The 21664-nt window shown below is 51.8% G+C and overlaps 7 protein-coding genes across 7 annotated transcripts; 5 read left to right on the plus strand and 2 right to left on the minus strand.

Moving 5' to 3' along the window:
• Positions 1 to 16: 16 nt before the first annotated feature.
• AA0111_g5627 (hypothetical protein) lies at positions 17 to 2076 on the minus strand (the record flags this gene model as incomplete). The annotated part of the gene is made up of 4 exons (XM_028651760.1): positions 17 to 1323; positions 1371 to 1448; positions 1500 to 1872; positions 1927 to 2076. 4 exons carry the CDS (start codon positions 2074 to 2076, stop codon positions 17 to 19), a joined length of 1908 nt encoding a protein of 635 aa, XP_028506769.1.
• Positions 2077 to 2933: 857 nt separating this feature from the next.
• AA0111_g5628 (Serine/threonine-protein phosphatase 2A regulatory subunit delta isoform) lies at positions 2934 to 5209 on the plus strand (the record flags this gene model as incomplete). Its single annotated transcript, XM_028651761.1, has 6 exons — positions 2934 to 2957; positions 3042 to 3422; positions 3477 to 4085; positions 4133 to 4486; positions 4532 to 4830; positions 4882 to 5209. 6 exons carry the CDS (start codon positions 2934 to 2936, stop codon positions 5207 to 5209), a joined length of 1995 nt encoding a protein of 664 aa, XP_028506794.1.
• Positions 5210 to 6721: 1512 nt separating this feature from the next.
• On the plus strand, positions 6722 to 7923 carry AA0111_g5629 (hypothetical protein; the record flags this gene model as incomplete). The annotated part of the gene is made up of 4 exons (XM_028651762.1): positions 6722 to 7132; positions 7182 to 7251; positions 7299 to 7511; positions 7568 to 7923. 4 exons carry the CDS (start codon positions 6722 to 6724, stop codon positions 7921 to 7923), a joined length of 1050 nt encoding a protein of 349 aa, XP_028506793.1.
• A 1255-nt stretch (positions 7924 to 9178) lies between these two features.
• AA0111_g5630 (hypothetical protein) lies at positions 9179 to 10932 on the plus strand (the record flags this gene model as incomplete). The annotated part of the gene is made up of 2 exons (XM_028651764.1): positions 9179 to 9599; positions 9665 to 10932. 2 exons carry the CDS (start codon positions 9179 to 9181, stop codon positions 10930 to 10932), a joined length of 1689 nt encoding a protein of 562 aa, XP_028506892.1.
• A 1445-nt stretch (positions 10933 to 12377) lies between these two features.
• Positions 12378 to 12575, minus strand: AA0111_g5631 (hypothetical protein; the record flags this gene model as incomplete). Its single annotated transcript, XM_028651765.1, has 1 exon — positions 12378 to 12575. The coding sequence occupies one exon, from the start codon at positions 12573 to 12575 to the stop codon at positions 12378 to 12380; it is 198 nt and encodes a 65-aa protein (XP_028506801.1).
• Positions 12576 to 14909: 2334 nt separating this feature from the next.
• On the plus strand, positions 14910 to 19450 carry AA0111_g5632 (ABC transporter G family member 14; the record flags this gene model as incomplete). The annotated part of the gene is made up of 2 exons (XM_028651766.1): positions 14910 to 15384; positions 15438 to 19450. The coding sequence occupies 2 exons, from the start codon at positions 14910 to 14912 to the stop codon at positions 19448 to 19450; spliced, it is 4488 nt and encodes a 1495-aa protein (XP_028506799.1).
• A 627-nt stretch (positions 19451 to 20077) lies between these two features.
• On the plus strand, positions 20078 to 21646 carry AA0111_g5633 (hypothetical protein; the record flags this gene model as incomplete). The annotated part of the gene is made up of 1 exon (XM_028651767.1): positions 20078 to 21646. The coding sequence occupies one exon, from the start codon at positions 20078 to 20080 to the stop codon at positions 21644 to 21646; it is 1569 nt and encodes a 522-aa protein (XP_028506800.1).
• Between the last annotated feature and the right edge of the window lie 18 nt (positions 21647 to 21664).

The following is a 21664-nucleotide window of genomic DNA, read 5'->3' on the forward strand; positions in this document are numbered from 1 at the left end:
AGAATCTCTAGCCACTTCACACCTTGTAGTAGCCGCCAAATGGAACCGGTCCTTCTGATGCCGCTCGTACAGACACCACTGGGCTGTCACTGTCATCATCATCATCCACGTCCGAACTACCATAGACGTTCTCGTCCCTGTTATCGACTTGCATGTCATCATCTTCATCTGCTTCCCCGTCTTGGTCATCTTCTTCATCCTCTGCCTCTCCGATATCTGCGTTCAAAATAGTGTCGGGCTGAACAGGATCTTCTGTCATGTCCTCAGGAACATCAACGTTCTCTGGCTCCTGCTCTTCCTCGGTCTCTTTTTCCTGCTCGTCACGTGCTTCCATCTTTTCAAAAGCATAACGAGGGTTTCTTGCAGCCCAGCGCACATTGTGCATTACCTGATGTTCCCTCCTCTTCTCGTGGTGTAACTGACGGTCGTCAATCTCACCCTTATACTGGGCAGCCATGTCCCTGTCATCCCACAACTCAGGCCAGGTGACGATACGCTGGTAGATCCTATCATCAGGCTTGTCACCACCGATGATGGTGTTCATTTTGTCTTTCAAAATTACCGTGGCTTTGGCCCATGTCCCAACGTGATACCATCCTTGGAATGTCGGTGCACAAGTTGTTCGGATGTTCTTTGTGGCTAGTATCTTTGCAATGAGGGGATCGGTAATGTCACAGAATTGGAAGAGATTGCCTGTCTGGGAGACATTGAAGCCGTCAAAAGTGTGCTCAGACTCTAGCTCTTCCGGAGCCATCTTTGCCAGTTTCATAACATGTTGATCGAAGACAGCGCGGTGTTTGGACGTGCCTGACTTGATGTAAGACAGGAATGACACAGTCTGGTATTTTCGATATTCAGGGTCTTTGCGAGGGTCGACACCCCATCGTATCAGAGCCTCTCGCCAGGGTCCACTTTCGAAGAAGTATCCGCAATATATGGCTGCTTGCCGAAGCTTTGTTCGCTTGTCCCAGCCGAGTCTGTTGTATAGTAGCTGACGGGTAACGATAGGTCTTTGTAAAAGTAAAGCTCGAATGTTAGCTATCAGTGATTGCATATAAGGTGTAAGATCTCTCTCTGCTGGGAGACCTGGTCGTGGTCCTGTCGGTACGTGTTCATCGGTGGGTTTAACGATCGTGTATGCATTATAGGCCAAGCTTCTCTGTATGTTGACCACACCTTGGTCGGTGTACTTGACATTGGCATTTTGCTGGAACCGATAGTTGAAAGCGATGGGCATCTGTATGAACTCTGGAGACGGTCCGACGCTTTGCGTAAGGTCTGCACCGGCCGCAGTGTTCACATTGTACTTTTTCAGCTGTTCGTCTAGGATAGGATTAGTAGTGTTCGGAGAACAGCTGGGTCGGGCTTACATCGTTTTGGTAGAACATGGTCTCGGAGGCCAACCATGATCTTGTTATGAGAAGCAGCACATTGCAAGTCAGGCATATCTGAAGATCAGTCAGTCGTTGTTGTATTTGAGGTGAATGGTGTTGGCGCACTTCGAAATCGATGGGTCTCATCCACGACCCCTGCCAGAGTGACCTTGTATGTTGAGGCATTGTCTTGCAAACTCCTGTAGATGGTTGATGCATCCACGTACGTCTTATTGACTGTAGTACCACCGTTTGAGACTCCATTGCCATGGCTGCCTACTTCGTCTTCAGAAAGAAAAGGACCTGAGGTTCCGCGCTTTCGTTTGCGTCCCGTTCGCTTTGGCACTGTTACTTTGAGCAGGAGGTTGTTCGTCCTCACAGGTGTAGACAGCAAACGCTTGGCGAAGGGATCGTCTGGGCGCAACGAGACGGATATGAGTTTCTTGAGCTCATCATCACCCTCGGCGTTGGTCGTGGTTTCCAATCGAGATCGCAAGCCCTGAGGCGATTGTTAGTTTCTCCCAAAGCGGTAGGCACTGCTATCTCCGCTGACCTTGCTCAGTTTGACAGGTCCACCTAATGAGGTAATGCCTTTGTCAACGTTTTTGACGATGGCCGGGTGTTCGACGACTGAGACGGCACGTGACGGGATCGGTAGCCATGGCGCATGCTGGTTTCCCGTGGTCGATATAGCGTTGTCCATGTTGTACTACACAGTGAAGGGTCTGGAGCTCGAGAATCTCTCGTGGTTATAGTCACGGGAGCCTGCAGCACGATGCTCGTTCAGTAGTACGTGCTTATCTGTAAGCGTAGACTGCAGTGGCTATGGCTGTGGTGTATAAGATACGATTCTTGCAGACCCTGACCTAGTGAGAGGCCCGTCGCAGCTTCTCAATCGAGACAGGGATCGATCTGGTGATGCCTCTGCTGGAGTACTAGATCAGATCATACGAGTCTACGTCTACCCAAGTAGCTGCATAGTCTCTTGCCTCCTGCTTGCGCACTCGACCCTTCACACTCAGCATCTGCTACTTCACAATCGCAGGTATCATGTCGTGACGGCTGCGGCGGGGCTGCTTTTGGCCAAAAACGCACGGCCTCGCCTACGGGACGGCTAGCGCGAATCACTCGACGCTGTCTGTCTGGCAGCAGCCCTGAGTTGTCAGTTGACGACCTGCTCCGACTTGTCTCTCCAGCTCTAGAAGAAACGCCTTTCCCTCAGACAAAGCGCCCACACGTCACCCGCAAGTTGTTAGGGCCCCAGCTGCCGTCTGACGACCCCCTCGCGAAGCTCCTCCCTCCACCGACTCCCCGTGCACCATCCTAGACGGCTACACTAGCCACCCTCTATTACCTCACGCGTCTCTCCTCCATGTCGACCTGAGCCCTACGCTCTCCTGTGTCCGATCCACCGTGTGTGCGCCAGCAATCTAGTCCCCCATTGGCGCTCTTGAATTGCGACCTGTCCCCAAACGTCCTGAGGCCAGCCTCCATCTCGGACGCCCGTCTCTACAAGACCTCCGCAGCGCTTAACCTGGCCGTGGGCGCATTTCACCAACCATGAAGGGCTTTAGGCAAAGGGTCGTAAGTTGCCCGTCCTCCCAGTGGACCCTGGCAGCATACCGCATCGCCTTACCCCTCTCTATGCGCGGAGGCTAACATATCTAGTCCGAACAGCTCTCTCGAAGCAAGGATAGCAAGTCATCTAAGAAGAAGGACTCGTCTTCTGGAACTGCTTCGCCGTCGCTGGCTGCCTCCAACTCGCCCTCGGGCTCTGCTCAGGCCACGCCTTCCTCGTCGCAGACACAGCTCACCGATGCGCGAAGCAAGAGCCAGCCCGCCGCCGACGGCGCTTCCTCCAACATTGGGTCGCTACAACAGAACCCGCAGCCTTCGTCAGGTTCGCTTGCGGGTGGACCTCAATCTTTTGGTGGACAGGGCGTGATGAGTCCTGGCGTTGCTGGTAATGCCGGCGCTGCTGGTCCAGGCACGCCCTCTAGGTTGGGGCAGCCCCTTGCACCCAGCGTCGTCATCAGCCCAAGCGCGCCTGTGAGTACTTGCGCATCCATAGACACATATTCGGTAGGCTAATCAATACTTCAGCATCCACCTCCTCCTGGCGCGGCCGAGACGATGCCCGGAGATCTTGCGCCGCCTAAGGCGGGTCAGAAGTCGGGAATATTCGACCGTCTTCAAGCGACGCCCAAGGACAACATCGAGGGCATGAGAACCCCGAAGAGGCAACACTCGTCGCGCTTCGACATATCAGACCAGCGCCAGCGTGAACTGGAGAAACTTCCTGGTTTTCACGAGGTGCCCCCGAACAAGAGGGAGGAACTCTTCATGCAGAAGATCGACCAATGCAACATCATCTTCGACTTCAACGATGCTAGTGGGGATATGAAATCAAAGGAGATCAAGCGTCTGGCCCTGCACGAGCTGCTCGACTATGTTGCCAACAACCGCCAGGTCATCACCGAGAAGATGTACCCTCGCGTCGTCGAGATGTTTGCAAAGAACCTGTTCCGACCCATCCCACCCCCGATGAACCCCCAAGGCGAGGCCTTTGATCCAGAAGAAGACGAGCCGGTGCTGGAAGTTGCGTGGCCGCACATACAGGTCGTTTACGAGTTCTTCCTTCGATTCATCGAAAGTCAGGACTTCAACACAAACATTGCCAAAGCGTACATAGACCACAGTTTCGTGCTCAACGTACGTATATTGTCATCTGCTTGGTATCATCTGGCTAACGTGAGCAGCTGCTTGAGCTTTTCGATTCCGAAGACCCCAGAGAGCGCGACTTCTTGAAGACCACACTCCATCGCATTTACGGCAAATTCCTCAACCTCCGGTCCTACATCCGCCGTTCCATCAACAACGTCTTTTTCCAATTTATTTACGAGACAGAACGCTTCAACGGTATCGCCGAGCTTCTCGAAATTCTCGGTTCTATAATTAACGGTTTTGCTCTGCCATTGAAGGAAGAGCACAAACTGTTCCTCACTAGGGTGCTCATTCCGCTTCACAAAGTCAAGAGTCTGAGCATGTACCATCCACAATTGGCGTATTGCATTGTCCAGTTCTTGGAAAAGGACGCGGCATTAACAGAAGAGGTAGGAACATACGCCAGATCCAATAGGCTAGGCTTACACGTTCAGGTTGTTTTGGGTCTTCTCCGATATTGGCCAAAGGTGAACAGTACCAAAGAGGTCATGTTCCTGAACGAGGTCGAGGACATCTTCGAGGTTATGGACCCCGCCGAGTTCGCAAAGGTACAAGAGCCGCTATTCAACCAATTAGCCAAATCTGTCGCCAGTCCTCACTTCCAGGTCGCCGAGAGAGCATTGTACTTCTGGAACAACGAGTACTTCTGCAACCTTGTTAGCGACAACGTCGAAGTCATCTTGCCCATTATGTTCGCCCCACTGTACGAAAACTCGAAGGGTCACTGGAACCGGTACGTACATGCACTCTGGTGAGACTACTTGCTTGCTGACTGTGCATTCAGAACAATTCATGGTATGGTGTACAATGCCATGAAGCTATTCATGGAAGTGAACCCTCAACTCTTCGATGACTGCTCACACGATTACGCCGAGTCACAAAACAATGCTACTCAAAGACAGCAAAGTCGACAGGATCGCTGGGATAAGCTTGCCAAGCTTGCCGAATCACGTTCAAACGGTACGGCAGAGAAATCAGCCGTCGATCCGATGCGCATGGACGACTCGGAGTCACGATTGGAGAACCTCCGCCTACAGGACGACGGAACAGCATCGAGAGAGAGGCGGCCGAAGGAGTATGAGCGTCAAGGCAGCCAAACCTCGGTACGTTGATTCTTAAGTCCCTAGAACTCTGGATGAGCATTCTCTGTGGCCGAATCGATGTACTCTTAATTCTATTCCTAGACTCCTAGGTTTTCTTCCTTGTTGTCCAAGACTTGCATTTCGATTCAGGTGGATCTGACGTGTTTGTGCTTTGCGCTTTTGTAGCGACGGCATCATACTTCGCAAGGGGAGCACCACGTTTCGTCAAGTGCTCGCCGCTCGGCTGGTCGACCGCGTAGCAACAGTCGCCCTAACTCTTCTTCTGGCCACGCCGCCTCGTCACGCGCACCAAATGGTCGTGCAAGGTCGAATTCTGGAGGCACAATCACTCGGGTCATTAGCTCTTGATTCTGGGGAGCATATCTTCTCTTCTCTTTTTGTCGTCTTGATTCATTGCTAGCCTGTTGCGGGCTGGACTGTAGTTGCGATATCAATGTGGTTTTATCTGGCATCAAAGCGTCGCGGTTTCTTTGGTTCTTCCCAAAACAACATGGACGTTTCACGTGGTGTTCCGGATGACGTTTTCTGTGGAAGATGACTGGATTGGAATTTCTTCATACTGATAGACGCGGAATATAAAGAATTTTTGAAGATGCCCCCTTTGTGTATGTGAAAGCGAATCAACGAAGAAAGACAAAAGAGAGGAGATATGGCAGACTACGCTGATAAGTAATCGTGAGCCCATTGCTATATGCTTATTTCCACAGAAAGCATCACCATTCATTCTGTTCGCCTTGATCCATGCGCGCTGGAAAGGTTGCAAGGGATCCCCATCTTCTCAAGCCGTACTACCTGCACACGGGGAGCCGCATAGTTTTCCATCCGACTCGCTTTCGAAGATCAAACTAGCCTCAAGGGGGTTCTCGGCTTTCGGAGCGCCAAGCCTGCCGAATTGGTGTTGACATCTGGAGAAGCATTTTGCATCGTAACATAGCAACAGCGAGTGAGGTCGAGGTCATTCAAACCACACGCTGAACATTTTCGAAGCAGGCTGAATTACATGTTCGTACGCCAGCTGCGTGCGAACCCATGCTATCTGGATCTAGCGTGGTGGTTGCAAAATCTGGCCAAGATAGTCCAGCGCCCGCCAGCAGTAAGACGAGTGTAAAAGGAGAGCAATACAGTAGTGTAGCCAATAGCAAACATGCAATTCGCCTCGGTCTGCAATGTGTCGTAATTTGGACGTGCAACGGCGCGTTGGGCCCATCTGCGGGAGAGGCGGAAGACCCCAGCAGTCATTTCCGACCTCCTTTCCGGCGCAGCCAGAAAACAATTGCTGGCCCTTCATAACCTTTTGCGCATCACCTTCATTCACCTCAGTGTGAGATTTACTTCTTCACATTTTCTCGTCACTCCTTTACGCTTCGCCCTTGCTTGGTCGCGGTTGCCAGCTCTTCTTCTCCACGTTTCCCTTGTTTACCTAGTTCCTGGACTAGGCTCAACCCTTTAAATCCTTCCGACCAGGGCTTCCGAACAACACAACACCGACCTCATCGAAACCCATAATCATACACGCACACAATGGGTAACCCAGATTGGCTCGAAATCGGCGCGCCGACGCTCGACCGTCCCTTCGGCCTGGCACTATGGCCCATCTTCGAGAAGTGCTTCGAGCCCATCGCGGGCTACAAGCCCCAGGATTTCCGATTCGTACAAGGAGAGACACCGCTTTCGACTTTCAAGGTCTGCGTCGTGACGCTGATCGCATACTACATTACAATCTTTGGTGGGCGGGAGCTTATGCGCAACCGTGAGCCCTTCAAGCTCAACTTCCTCTTCAAAGTGCACAACTTTTACCTCACGGCAATCAGTGGCACTCTATTGCTCCTTTTCGCTGAGCAACTGATCCCCACGGTTGCCAGGAAGGGTCTTTTCTTCGCCATCTGTGACCACGAGGGTGGATGGACCGACAAGCTGGTCATTCTCTACTACGTAGGTGCTTACGTTGCATGCTGCTTGAGAATTCGACTGACAAGCACAGCTTAACTACCTCACCAAGTTTTTGGAGTTGATCGACACCTGCTTCCTGTTCCTGAAGAAGAAGCCATTGAGTATGTACACCAATCTGGCTTCGAGGTTGCATTGCTAACAAGCCCAGCTTTCCTCCATACCTACCACCATGGCGCGACCGCTCTCCTCTGCTACACCCAGCTCATCGGTCACACCCCTGTCTCATGGCCTGTCATCACTCTCAACCTGGCTGTCCACGTCGTCATGTACTGGTACTACTTCCAGAGCGCGCGAGGCATCCGCATCTGGTGGAAGAAGTACATCACCATTGGCCAGATCACCCAATTCGTTCTCGATATCGGTATGTTTCCCACCTGCTCCCGCATGGGTAATAAGACAGCAACTGACCGCCTCCAGGCTTCATCTACTTTGCCTCGTGGACCTACTTCACAAGCACCTACTGGCCGCACCTGCCCAACATGGGCAAGTGTGCTGGCGAGGAGTTTGCTGCTATCTCGGGCATTTGCATCATCACGTCGTACCTGTTCCTCTTCCTCGCCTTCTACTTCGCCACGTACAAGAAGCCAGTGCCCAAGGGCCGTCGCAGGGCTACAAGCGCGTTGATTGAGATGAAGGATGAGAAGTTGCCGACTGTTGGTGAAGCTCGCAGGCGACTCTCGACCTCGCGTGTTGTCTCCACTAACGGTGTTGCTACAGGAGCTTCACCCAATGGCACACCCAACGGACGTGCGACCCGCAGCCGCAAGGCATAGGCTCGACAGTCCAGAGGATCTGCGGAGCGCCGTGCGGCAGATGGAGCTTTTTGAAGCATTGGACGATGCACAACGCCCCCTTGCCGTCGAAGCAGTCAAAGTACTCTGCAGTCACACTTGACGCAGCGTGTTATGATCTTCAGCTGTTGCAAGATTTTAGGTGCCAACTACCAGACCCTGAAATAACTCGTCAACAGGAGCCACCTTTTGGCCAGGCTTCTTAGCAATTCGTTCTTGGCACGACATCACCCTGGAGGGTTACAATTTTCTATCTTCTTGTAATTGCTATGTGTGGGGATAAACACTTTGGTGTAGCCCCGTGTTACGATAAAAGCATGTAAGAGCATGGTTGGTCGGATCGCGTTACGACAACTCCGGTGTTGGTCTTTGGCTTTGGTATGGGCGGTATAGCACGTTGTAGCAAATACTTGAACGAAAGATAATGCATAATCGTCAATGATTCGTCTCCTGTGTTCCAGGTGTGTAGTGTGCGGGCATCGGAAGAAGACAGGGCTGATGTGGGGAAGCCTAGGCAGATTACACGTGCAATAGCGAGAGGAGACAGTGTGCCGGAAGCTCAGTGATCGGCTGCAGCCCCATGTAGCGGCTTCTGTCGTTAGCCTTGACCTGGAACCATCGTGATGGCCCCAACTCGTCGCAATGCGTCGGAGTCTTTTGTGAGAAGGCTCAGTGTGTCTCAATCCGTTTCGCACTCACTACGACGGAAGCTTGAGCTGCTTAGACAGTGCATGGGGTTGCTCGGAATTGAGTGCCAAGAAGCATGTGTGGCGTGGACTGGGTGGAGCATTGGTGACATGTGATAGGATTGACATGTGAGAATCACGGCTTTGTGGTGATCCCCAATTTGCTGCCGGGCGTCTCGCGCTGTCATCCCTCGAACCTTGCCTTCCGATCAACCATGCGATAAGCGACGATTCCACTCTTTGCGACCGTCATTCAGAGCTTCTCTTCCGTGTTACATGTCCCTGTCGACTCGCATCCCCTTGAACGACATCATCGCGTCCTCGAATTCGCACTTGGGCGTCCGATTACGCTTCCGCGGAGGAGAATACCCTTTCGAGACGCTCCTTCCGCACCGTCATTGGGCATTGCGACGGCTTTCACGGACATAGCGTAACTCGAAACGACTGCTACCACGAGTCGCAGCGATACAGTTGGGTGTGGTTTGCGCCTAGACAAACGTGGGGTAGGGCTGGTCGGATTATAAACGTCACGCTCCTGCGAATCTCCTACAATGGAGCAGGAACGACCACTCCAGCGTGCCCCGCCGCCTGCATACACACAACACGAGCCCGAATCGCTGCATCTCCCTTCGGTACCGACGCATATTCCAAGCCATGTCTCTGATCACGCAAGGCTACCGGGCATCAAGTCCCTGGACCTGCCCGACACCAAAGCGCGTCATACTCCACACAACTCGATAGAATTCAGCCCGCGATCGCAGTACGATGCGTCGCAATGGGGCAGGTTGCCAATGCCAAACCATGCGACTTTCCCACGAGCGCCAGAGAGCCTACCGCGTGAGGACATGGGAAGCCCTATGGATACAGCGAGTGTGCGCAGCGAGAACACGAACAGGCGGGAGACAAGTGTCAGTATGGATGATCCCGATGTAAGGCTGGCAGCCGAGGCGCTCAGTGGACTCGGGAATCCAGGTATGTAGTCATGCCGTTGTGGTTACTGTCTATGATGCTGGATACATATTGACTGACTATCGCAGACTTTGTTCGCTCGCCGACAGCACGATCCCTTACGCTCTCTGCCCGCGAATCTACAACTGAGCCTCCTGAACCGCTCCTCTCCCTGATCACGTCGAACCACCCATGGCTTGGGAGCGGTATCAACGGCTCTATCTCAGCCTATAATACGACTAAAGGATACACTCCGCGACTCGTCCAATACGGCGCTGAGCTCATCGAGCGCAACATTGGATCGCCAATGGTCAATACGGTGTCGTCTGTGGGTAGAAGGACGGGCATGGAGAAGAGTTTGCGACGATACCTGGGAGACAGACGACCCAGCGACCTCGAGCAAGGTGATGGCGAGAGTTCCAGAAGTAAAAGGCAAAGGATTGCTAGTCCGGCAGACGATGCCATGGATGTCGACGACGCGCTTGCGGCAGCGTCACGAACTAGAGGCGGTTCACAATCATCATGCACCGAGTCGCTTCCTGCGTACGATGATCAGCGCTCTCCAAACTATGAAGAGGCAGTCTTCTCTGGACAGAACACGTCGCAAAAATCGCCAGAACAACGCTCAAACACCCCGCAAGATCGGCGCGTGAACTGGTCCACGCAGCTTATCATGACCACCTCCGGTCTTGGTGTCGCGCTATCGGAGACATCCCTACGCTCCTTGAAGCTTTGCCTTGGCCTCCTTCGCGGTGCGACGACTCACATCGACTCCGTCATGCGCGCGCTCAAGCTTGTGCTCGAAGAGTACGAAACCGCCCTCAACAATCAAAGGCAGTCGGGTAGCCAAGATGAGAAGACGCAACTCAATGGCAACATGGCCCAAATGGGCCTTGCCGACACCGCAGACAAAGACGACCAAGTCCGCAAGATTGCCGACCGTATCAAGGCCCTATCGTCTGATATCTGGCAAACGCTGCAATCCGTCGTTCAATCGGTTTCCCGCTATACGGGCGGTGCTCTCCCGCAAAACGCCCAGACAGTCGTTCGCACTCAATTACTCTCTGTACCTCAGAGATGGCAGCTCGCGGGTCGCAATGCGAACAATGAGCACGCGGGGGGCGACGAGGTTAGAGGCGCAAACCGCATGTTGGCGTTTGCTAAGGAAGGATTGGATATGATGGGTCAGATTACCACTGTTGTTGATGGTACGGTACAGAGTGCAGAGAGTTGGCTTGCCCGTATTGGACGGAGGCCGCAGGGTGAGTCGAGCAGTGCTGGTGGTCAGAGTCAAGAGCGGAGGGAGAAGACGCCAGCTGCACTTGAAGCCGGTATGCAGGTGGACGAGAAGAGGTAGGTGTGAGACATTCAGGCTTTTGGGTGAGTGTCTGGTATTAAGGATTGGGAGTAACTGGGTATGTTATGATGAGGATAGGAAGGAAAGACGAAGATGTATGAATTGGCGAAGACGGACGGATTGAAACAGGATGCACTTTTGGACCTACAACTACAACATACCCAAACAATAGTTTCCTTGTGTCAGTTTCGACTTTGGTATGTATGGCACGGCGTCGCAATGGAGGGATGTGTTGTCTTGGGGGTGGAGGTTGTCTTTCTATCGTTCGTTTCGCGACGGTCATGACATTTGGCAAAAAGCTGCAGTGCTGTTTTACTTTGTACTCTTCAATGTAACATTTCAGATCAATTGTTTGATTTTAAAACTCCACATTCTATATGCTGTCATCCTCTGAGCTGCCACTTGTGGCGAGTTCAGGAACGACTGGAAAAAAAGGATATCTGGGCCTTTGTCTACTAAAAGTAAGATGCATGGTGTGGTTATCTTTGAGCTGTTTGTGATGTGTCTATATCTGTTCGCATCTAAACTTGCGACTCGTTATTCGTGATGTTGGTTGCGAAAGGATTGTTTGTTACGCATAGTTTAAGAGAGTCTGATTCATGATGGCTGGTGTTCTATACATTTGCGCTATATTTCCGCACAATACCGGATCGTAACGCAACTTTTGACGAGGTCTGGGGTTGAGTTTATACCTCCCACGAGCATGCCTACGCATCCTGTAGTACAGAATTACAGATGGAATATAGTATTTTCCTGCCACCCAACCAGTCAGGTATGCACGCTGCAATTGTTTCCTGGTCGGGGAATTTTGACTCGAGTACGTGTTTACACGCCGGAACGAGGCAACGTATACGTAATAGCAAGAGACCGGTCAATATATCATTGGCTATCTGGGTGTGACTGGCTAGTGACAGCACCTCGTATTCGTAATCGCGAAGTACGACCGAGCGGACAAAATGTAATGGGCCGCCCATGTATGCTCGTGCACTATGATGAGGGGGTACAGGGTACCGAGAAACTCAACGAACTACTTTTTTGTGGGGTGACATTGGAGACATGCGGGATTTAAAGATGAGATCTGGAGATATGGATAAGAGTCAAATCCATAATGAATACCGAGTTGATCTGGAGTACAGTGAGTTTATAGGCGGATTGAGGGTTGGTGTCAGAGTCTGTTGATGATTGGAAGGTCTGAACAACGGGCACAGTAGACATGTAAGCGGTTCTTGAAATGATACTCAATGATCCTACAGTTATATTGACGCCATAATCTCGAACGCAGAGAAGCAACTCTATCCCAACCTCAGTTCGACATAATTGTTGGTTGCGTAACACAATCTTTGTATTGCTTTGGTCCCTTCTGGAGCGAACAAAGAAAATCGTTAAAGCAGTGTAATGCATAAAGCGGGATAGATGCCCAGTGCCTTCGCGATAGGCCTTGTAGGTCACTTCGCATTCTGCGAGTCTGTCGTATCTGAACTGGCCGTATTTGATGTAGAGTCTTCCGATGTGTTGGAATTTGCAGATGTACCGGACGTCGCTGGCGTCTGTGGCTGCCGGGCAGGTTGTTGCGTGTTTGCTTGACTTGATGAAGGTGCGCTCGACAATTGGAAAGGAGCGAATCGAATAGGCGGAAAAGACATATTGAAAGCAAAGTCAAGGAGTCCAGAAGTCTATCAACGATATGTGCAATGTCCCGGATAGAATGCAGGTAGAAAAGGAGTAAGTACACGGTTTTGATAAAGCTTCAACACAACCGCCATAAATACTACCTTATAAGTGAGTAACCGTACCCATCGTACCTCAAGATAGCTCATGGTCGCAAGGAAAACGAACAAAGCGAAAAGCGCACGAGATGCCTGTAAGATTGATTCACAATGGCTTTGCTGATGCTTTCTCGGTGAGCTTCCAGAGTGCACTCATGATAAGTCTGCCTTATCGATGGCTGAAACTCCTCGCAAGCAGAGCCAATAACAGTTAGATTTCCTGGATAAACGAGGCGCTTTCACATGACTTCGCGTTATGTAGTTCGCGATTGTAGTCAGTATGACGCATCAACGCTTAGCTTCTCGTGTTGATTACTCAGGCCCCAACCGTTACTGGTTGGAAACACCTTGGTAGGCTTTGAGCTGAAGTCTGCAGAGATGGATAAGGGTGTTGGCTCGTATTGTTTCGAGACATCTGAAGCCAATATCGATGCTGCGATGCTCGGAGCCTTTTGTGATAACTAATGTGTCTGTGTTGGTGCAGTTCTAGTAGTATAAGCTACACTTGTTCGTAGAGGCGGGATTTTTGACTTCTAAGTGGGTTCGGTATAATGGTGATGGTGGAAAAAACGTTTCTCCGTGTACTGAGGTAGCAACGGCAACTATGGCGATAAAAGAAAGATGATTAGTATGTCTGCGTTATGCTTGTCAAGCAATGTCGTTATTTGATTAGCGCTCGTGCACTGCACTAACGGAAATAATGCCATAGACACGATAGTGCTGACCTGCTCTGCGATGTGGAACTGCATATGCACAAGATGCGTGAATACTGTGATAAGACGTTGCGATGGTGTGTTGAGTCTCGAGAGTTTATTGGCATACCTTGGGAACCGGTGTCGGATCTGGAAAGCAACAAGCGGTCTAAAATTAGTCGGTGCGGCTGAAGCGAAATTGTTCAAGTGGGAAAAAAGCGCGGTGAAGACACGTTAATTTTGGACCAAGATAGGAATTGGCATAGGCAGCGACAATTGATACGAGTCGGTGTGAGCCGTTGTGTGCGATGCAACCATGACAGGGCCCTTGCTGCAGATCAGAAGGTTGAGATGCATCGAAGATTCATGATGGCGTCTAGAATGAGCGAGAATGAGTCGAAAAAGGGCGTAGTCGGGTTGCCGAAGTAGTTGCCGGTAGCCCGCGGCGGAACACCGACGCCAAGATAGGGCAACGTGCAGTCGAGACGTACCCCTAGGGCTGAGCGATCGATGCTGGGAGTCGAGTCGTCGAGTGTTCAGAAAGTGGGGAGTCCAAGGAGGACGAGGAATCGGGCACTGTTCTAGGTTACCGCTCGCATGGGAACATGGTGACCGCGACGACTCCTGTTCCCAACGGGATGGAGACCAACGTGGAAAGGGCGGACGCAGGTGGTGTCGGCCTGTTGGTGTGCAACGGCGGAGTGAAGGGGTCGGAGCCAAGGCGCTGAATGCAGAAGGCTTACAAACTCGCTGTGGAGACAAGTGGAGCAAAAAGCAGGCAAGCAATCACACCTAGCGGAGTCAAGCTACTCCACGAGATTGTTCTCGTTTGATCCTCCTCAACAACTGCGCGCGCGAGGCATCACTATGAGCCATGTTTGTAGTCTCTGCGCCCGAGGCTTCACCTACTGAGTTTGTTGCACCATGACGTCGGCGAGCTGGTATACAGATATTCCCACTAGCAACCATTCCCGGCGCTGAGCCGCATAGCGTTGGTACAGCGGTGCTTCCTCGCGTCTGCCCAGAGATCTCAGCGTCATGCATGGCGGAATCTAACCGAATTGCATGCAAAATGACTGTGCCGTCGATCAAGGTGTAGCGGAGTGGGTGGATTGCGCGTTATGATACACACGACTATCTCCGTGCGAACAAGTCCGTTGAAGAATGATGGGACATCAGACTTACTTGTTGTAGACCCGCGGCCTGATAGCTGCGACAATAAGAGATCTACCCTAGCCGCACCCGGCGCCATCTCTGCAGGATTGTGCTCTTGACTACTTTTGGAACTAGTTGCTCTTATCTCCGAGTCGTGTACTGTTTTCTTATTTTATTTAGCCGTTGCGACATCCCTCGGCGCCCTTCTGTTGTTCGTTTGGTTTTCTTGTTCGACATCTCCATACGTTCCTTATAATTCGCTTCTTTTCCGAGCCTGCAGAAGTGTGAGACACCGCCTCTGTCCGCACCGGTTCGCAACCGTTCAAGTGAAACGCAGGGTGCGCCCTGTACCGCAGTCGCAGCCATGGATAACGCCAACGCTCCCCAGCATACGCAGATCCAAGAGCACACCGAAGGCACCACCTTTGAGCCAATTCACCCCAATCGCAACCATACTCACCGTGATAACGCCAGCGTCAGGACTGCGTCCATCACCGACAGCACTGCGCGCAATTCGGCAAACAACGAAAAGGGTTTCAACAATGTTACGGGTGGGGTCGACATCCAACGTGCCGAGGCTGACTTTGCCGAACTATCAAAAGAGCTCTCCCGTGCTAGCAACATTTCGCGCCGATTGAGTCGCGTACAGAGCAAGCAGAGTCGCAAAGGCGACGTCGTCACAGACGTAGAAAAGGCCACTGTTGAGGGCTCCGAGTCCTCGGATGAGCCTTTCGATCTCGAAGCCACTCTGCGTGGTGGTAAAGATGAGGAAGAGGCAGCAGGCATCAAGTCTAAGCGCATTGGTGTTGTATGGGACGGTCTCACTGTCAGCGGTATCGGTATGGTTACCTTGCATCATCTGCATTGGAAACACGTGCTAATTGTCCCATAGGTGGTGTAAAGAACTACGTCAAGACCTTCCCAGACGCCTTCGTATCATTCTTCAATGTATTCGAAACCGCCGCTAGCATCCTCGGCCTCGGCAAGAAGGGCAAGGAGTTCGACATCCTAAAAGACTTCAAGGGTGTTGTTAAGCCTGGCGAGATGGTGCTAGTTCTGGGCAAGCCAGGAAGTGGATGTACTACATTCCTCAAGGTCATCAGCAACCAGCGATACGGATACACAAAGGTAGATGGAAACGTATTATACGGTCCATTCGATGCAGACTTCTTTGAGAAGAGGTATCGAGGAGAGGCCGTATACTGCGAGGAGGACGAGAACCACCACCCTACCCTCACCGTTGGACAAACACTCGATTTCGCGCTAGAGACCAAGGTACCAGGAAAGCGCCCGGCCGGACTCTCGAGACAAGACTTCAAGGAGAAGGTCATTGACCTCATGCTCAAGATGTTCAACATCGAGCACACCCGCAACACCATTGTCGGCAACCCCTTCGTCCGTGGTGTCAGTGGAGGAGAGAGGAAGCGTGTTTCGATTGCCGAGACCATGATCACTGGTGCTTCCCTGATGAGCTGGGACAACTCCACAAGAGGACTGGATGCCTCGACTGCTGTCGACTATGCGCGTTCGCTTAGGGTGCTGACAAACATCTACAAGACCACAACTTTCGTATCCCTCTACCAGGCTTCCGAGAACATCTACAAGTGCTTCGACAAGGTCATGGTCATCGACAGTGGCCGACAAGTATACTTTGGACCTGCCCAAGAAGCTCGCGCGTATTTCGAGGGTCTTGGCTTCTTGGAGAAGCCCCGCCAGACAACCCCCGACTACCTCACTGGTTGCACAGATCCTTTTGAGCGCGAGTTCAAGCCCGGCATGAGCGAGAAGGATGTTCCTTCTACCCCTGAAGCGCTTGCTGAAGCTTTCAAGCAATCCGAGACCGCGGCTAGGCTCGATGCCGAAATGGTAGCCTACAAGGCACAGATGGACCAGGAGAAGCACGTCTATGATGACTTCCAGCTTGCCGTCAAGGAATCAAAACGTCACGCGCCCCAGAAGTCCGTTTACTCGATTCCGTTCTATCTCCAGGTCTGGGCTTTGGCCAAGCGCCAGTTCTTGCTCAAATGGCAGGACAAGTTCGCCCTTGTTGTCTCTTGGATTACTTCCATCTCTATTGCTATCATCACCGGTACCGTCTGGCTCGACCTTCCTGATACCTCCGCAGGTGCTTTCACCCGTGGCGGTGTGCTCTTCATTGCTCTCCTCTTCAATGCTTTCCAGGCTTTCTCCGAACTGGCATCCACTATGTTAGGCAGACCCATTATTAACAAACATCGCGCCTTTACATTCCACCGACCGTCAGCCCTTTGGATAGCACAGATTGGTGTTGATCTACTGTTTGCATCCGTGCAGATTCTAGTCTTCTCCATCATTGTGTACTTTATGACGAACTTGGTGCGAGATGCTGGAGCTTTCTTCACATTCGCATTGGTCATCATCACCGGTTATCTGGCTATGACACTGTTCTTCCGAACGGTTGGATGTCTTTGTCCAGATTTCGATGTTGCAATCCGTCTAGCTGCTACGATTATAACACTGTTCGTACTCACCTCCGGTTATCTTATCCAGTGGCAGTCCGAGCAAGTCTGGCTTCGGTGGATCTTCTACATCAACGCTTTGGGATTGGGATTCTCTGCTCTCATGATGAACGAGTTCAGCCGTCTGGATTTGACTTGTGCCGGTAGTTCTCTGGTTCCTTCTGGACCCGGCTACGACAACCTTGACGCCCAGGTTTGCACTCTGCCTGGTAGTGAAGCTGGTAACCCCATCGTATCTGGTACCAACTATATTAAGACATCCTTCTCATGGGATCCTTCAGACCTCTGGATGCACTATGGTATCATGGTCGCCCTCATCGTCGGATTCCTTCTCGCCAACGCCTTCCTCGGAGAGTTCGTCAAGTGGGGTGCTGGTGGACGTACCGTCACCTTCTTCGTTAAGGAGAACAAGGAACTCAAGGAATTGAATGCCAAGTTGCAAGAGAAGCGCGACAAGCGTAACCGCAAGGAAGACAGCAGCGACCAGGGCTCGGACCTCAACATTGCTTCTAAGGCTGTTCTCACTTGGGAGGATCTTTGCTACGACGTTCCTGTCCCTAGCGGAGAGCTCCGCCTGCTCAACAACATCTACGGGTATGTCAAGCCCGGCCAACTGACAGCCCTCATGGGTGCTTCTGGTGCTGGAAAGACCACGCTTCTCGATGTGCTAGCCAACCGCAAGAATATTGGTGTCATCAGCGGTGACAAGCTTGTTGATGGAAAGGTTCCCGGTATTGCCTTCCAGCGAGGAACTGCCTACGCTGAACAGCTTGACGTTCACGAGCCTGCTACAACGGTCCGCGAGGCACTCCGCTTCTCTGCCGACTTGCGACAACCGTACGAGACTCCTCAGGCTGAGAAGTACGCCTACGTCGAGGAAGTCATCGCCTTGTTGGAAATGGAAGATATCGCAGACGCTATCATTGGTGATCCCGAAAGTGGACTTGCTGTCGAACAACGCAAACGTGTCACCATCGGTGTCGAGCTCGCGGCCAAGCCTGAGCTCCTGCTTTTCTTGGACGAGCCTACCTCCGGTCTCGACTCGCAGAGCGCTTTCAACATTGTTCGTTTCCTTCGCAAACTTGCCGCCGCCGGTCAAGCCATTTTGTGCACAATCCATCAGCCTAACTCTGCTCTCTTTGAGAACTTCGACCGTCTGTTACTCCTCCAAAGGGGTGGTCAATGTGTCTACTTCGGTGACATTGGCAAGGACGCCCACGTTCTCCTAGGGTACTTCCATCGTCACGGTGCTGACTGCCCACCTGATGCCAACCCCGCTGAGTGGATGCTCGATGCTGTTGGTGCTGGTTCTGCTCCTCGTATCGGCGACAAGGACTGGGCTGATGTCTGGCGGGATTCTGAAGAATTTGCCGAGGTCAAGCGCCACATTGTTGAGGTCAAGGAAGAGCGCATGGCTGCCGTTGGTTCTGCCGAACCAGTTGACCAACAGGAGTACGCTACATCACTGTCTTACCAGATCAAGCAGGTTATCAAACGCCAGAATCTCTCTTTCTGGCGTACTCCCAACTATGGTTTCACTCGTCTCTTCAACCACGTCATCATCGCTCTGCTCACAGGTCTCATGTACCTCCAGCTTGACGACTCTCGAGCATCTCTGCAATACCGCGTCTTCATCATCTTCCAGGTCACCGTTCTGCCTGCCCTGATTCTCGCTCAGGTCGAACCCAAGTACGCCGTCCAGCGTATGATCTCTTTCCGCGAGCAAATGTCCAAGGCGTACAAGACGTTCCCCTTCGCCTTGTCTATGGTTGTTGCCGAGATGCCGTACAGCGTCCTCTGCGCTGTCTGCTTCTTCCTTCCGCTTTACTACATTCCCGGATTGAACTCTGACAGCTCCCGCGCCGGATACCAATTCTTCATTGTGCTCATCACAGAGGTCTTCTCCGTCACTTTGGCTCAGGCGATTGCTGCACTGACACCATCTCCATTCATCGCTTCCTACGTCAACCCTTTTATCATCATCATCTTCGCCCTCTTCTGTGGTGTCACGATCCCTAAGCCCCAGATTCCCAAGTTTTGGCGCGTGTGGCTCTACGAGCTTAACCCGTTCACCCGCCTCATTGGTGGCATGGTTGTCACGGAACTCCACGACCTCTCTGTTCAATGTACACCCGGCGAGTACAACCAGTTCAACGCCCCACAGGGCCAGGACTGCGGATCGTACATGAGTGACTTCTTCTCCAACGGCGCGCCTGGTTATATCCTCGACAATGCCACCTCCGCCTGCAACTACTGCGCCTACAAGGTCGGCGACGAGTTCTACCAGCCGCTCGGGTACGAGTTCAGCAACAGGTGGAGGGATCTAGGTATCTTTGCTGCATTCATTGCTAGCAACTTGGTTATCCTTTTCGTTGCTGCAAAGTACCTCAACTTCAACCGCAGATAAGCGCCCTGCTTGGAGCTCGACATGTATATTATGCTACGGTCTTACGACAACCTTTTTACTTGTGGGTACTTTATGACCCGCACTCTGCTTGAGAGATGCATTATACAATCCCGCCGCGGCCTTGGCTGCATCGGCATTGTTTGCGCTTCTCATGGTACTACGTGTTCCTTGCGATACCACATCATCTTGTTTAAAAGCATTCTCCATCATGCATCATAGATCTACATTTTGGATATCCCATTGGGTGGCGTTTGCTTTCCTGCCAGCACTCCACCTGCGCGACATCTTCACATAGTACATACATAATCCTAGTCTTTTATTACAACGTCACCGCATATTCGTGTTTCAGAAATTCATGACTTGTGAACTGATGCTGTTGTTATGCCACTCTATGGATCAATTTTCTTTGTTGAATCGTTGATGTACGAGATTTCTGCTTCACGATTGCTCATTCTAGAAACTCCCTTTGAGACATTGTTCTGCATTGTTTCCATGGCTGCTGCCCGTCTTGTAAACTCTCTCGTGATCTTAGCTACCCGCTCTTTGCATCGTTACAATTAGCCGCACAATTTCATCTACATTCTTTCTCAGTAGTGCACCTATCTGCAACCTACATTCTATCATATCATGGCACCGGCGGCGCAAGATCGCAGAAAATTACATACTGTCACTACCACAATACGCAAGCAACATGGGAGTGAGGCTGCAACTGCGGATGATACCTTGGATACTACCAATGGCGCAGCGAAGGAGTCATCGCCGTCCAAGACAACAGACTCGTACCGCAGTAGTTCAGCCTTCAACTGGCCATCTGCCACACCTGACGTGCACGTTACCCGCCACTTTCTTATCCCTCAAAGACAAGGTATTATACCTGGTATACGCTACGCACTACATGTTGACAACGCTTCACCCTCAAGTCCCCATTCACTTCGACCTTCCCATGACGTAACGTCAACAGTACCGATGATGCTACTGACATCTGCACCTCCACCCCCCCGCCACTCGAAATACCCCCGCATCTCGCCTCCGGGATTTCTCTATCCAGAAGAGATCGTACCGCATACAGCTATATCAGCACAAACCTCGAATCCACTGCAATATCAAGATTCTGTTCGGCACAACAAGAGCCCGTATCATTCGGACATTATGAGCCAAATGGACTACAAACTGTCGTACCTACCCACAGACTACAAGTTACTCTTCGTTGGTACGCTGGCTATCATGGTACTAGGAGTCGTGTGGGCAGTTATGGTTTGGGTGGTTAATGCGTGGATGGACATGAAGAGTGTAACAAACAAAGGAAAAACAACCAGGAAGAGGAGAGCAAAGAGCATGGGTGAAGAGAAGAGACCGATTGACAAAGTGAGCAAGTACCCGCATCCACATGGCGGTAGCGACGAGACATGGGTTGACACGACAACGAATATGGACATGGACAGTGCTAGCGCTGTCACGTCGGCAGCCCAGGTCCCATTCTCGTATCTGGGAAAGAACGGGCATATTGGTGGGAACACTGAGATGAAGTACAGACCCCGAAACAGGACATCTCAGTTCAACCGTCCGCGGAGCCGGCCAATTCACACCGAAGCTCGAGATCGCACACACACTTTTCACCGCCGCATACTCTCCCCGCCATCAGCAAACCCACGATCCAACCATCCGCCTACTCCAACAGTCCGCGCTCGGCACTCTCCGACTCCGTCCGTGGCCTCATCGCCAGTGAATCCTTTCCTAGATCCATCTCCCAACGGCCCTCTTCAACCAGGTACAGGCGGCGTACTAGTAAAGCGTACTTCTTCGGAGTGGAAGACTGAACGAGCAGCCTTCTTCGACACCAAGACTGCGACTTCAACCCCAGTGTCAAGATCAGTATCTCCAGCGCCGAGTCCCATCAACGACCATAGCAGTGAGACGTTTGAGCTTGATATTGCTGATACAGAAGCCTTGGAAGCGGCCACAGCACCTCTGACGGGTCGGAGGCGGCCACAGTCTGACTTTAATCCTTCATTTACTGGAAGTGGTCTAGTTGAGAAGAGCAAGAGTTGGATTGATGAAGGTGTAGGGTTTGTAGATGGCGCTGTTAGTGCTCTTGCTGCGCAGATAGGGAGATGGACGGACGACGATGGCGGTGATGAGTCGCTATTGTTGCCTTACACAAGGCAGGGGAGAGAGAGGGGGGTGAGTGTCGCATAAGGGATGCGTCATGCAGTC

The sequence above is a fragment of the Alternaria arborescens genome, assembly GCF_004154835.1.
Source record: "Alternaria arborescens strain FERA 675 chromosome Unknown contig_11, whole genome shotgun sequence".
In the NCBI taxonomy this organism is placed as follows: domain Eukaryota; kingdom Fungi; phylum Ascomycota; class Dothideomycetes; order Pleosporales; family Pleosporaceae; genus Alternaria; species Alternaria arborescens.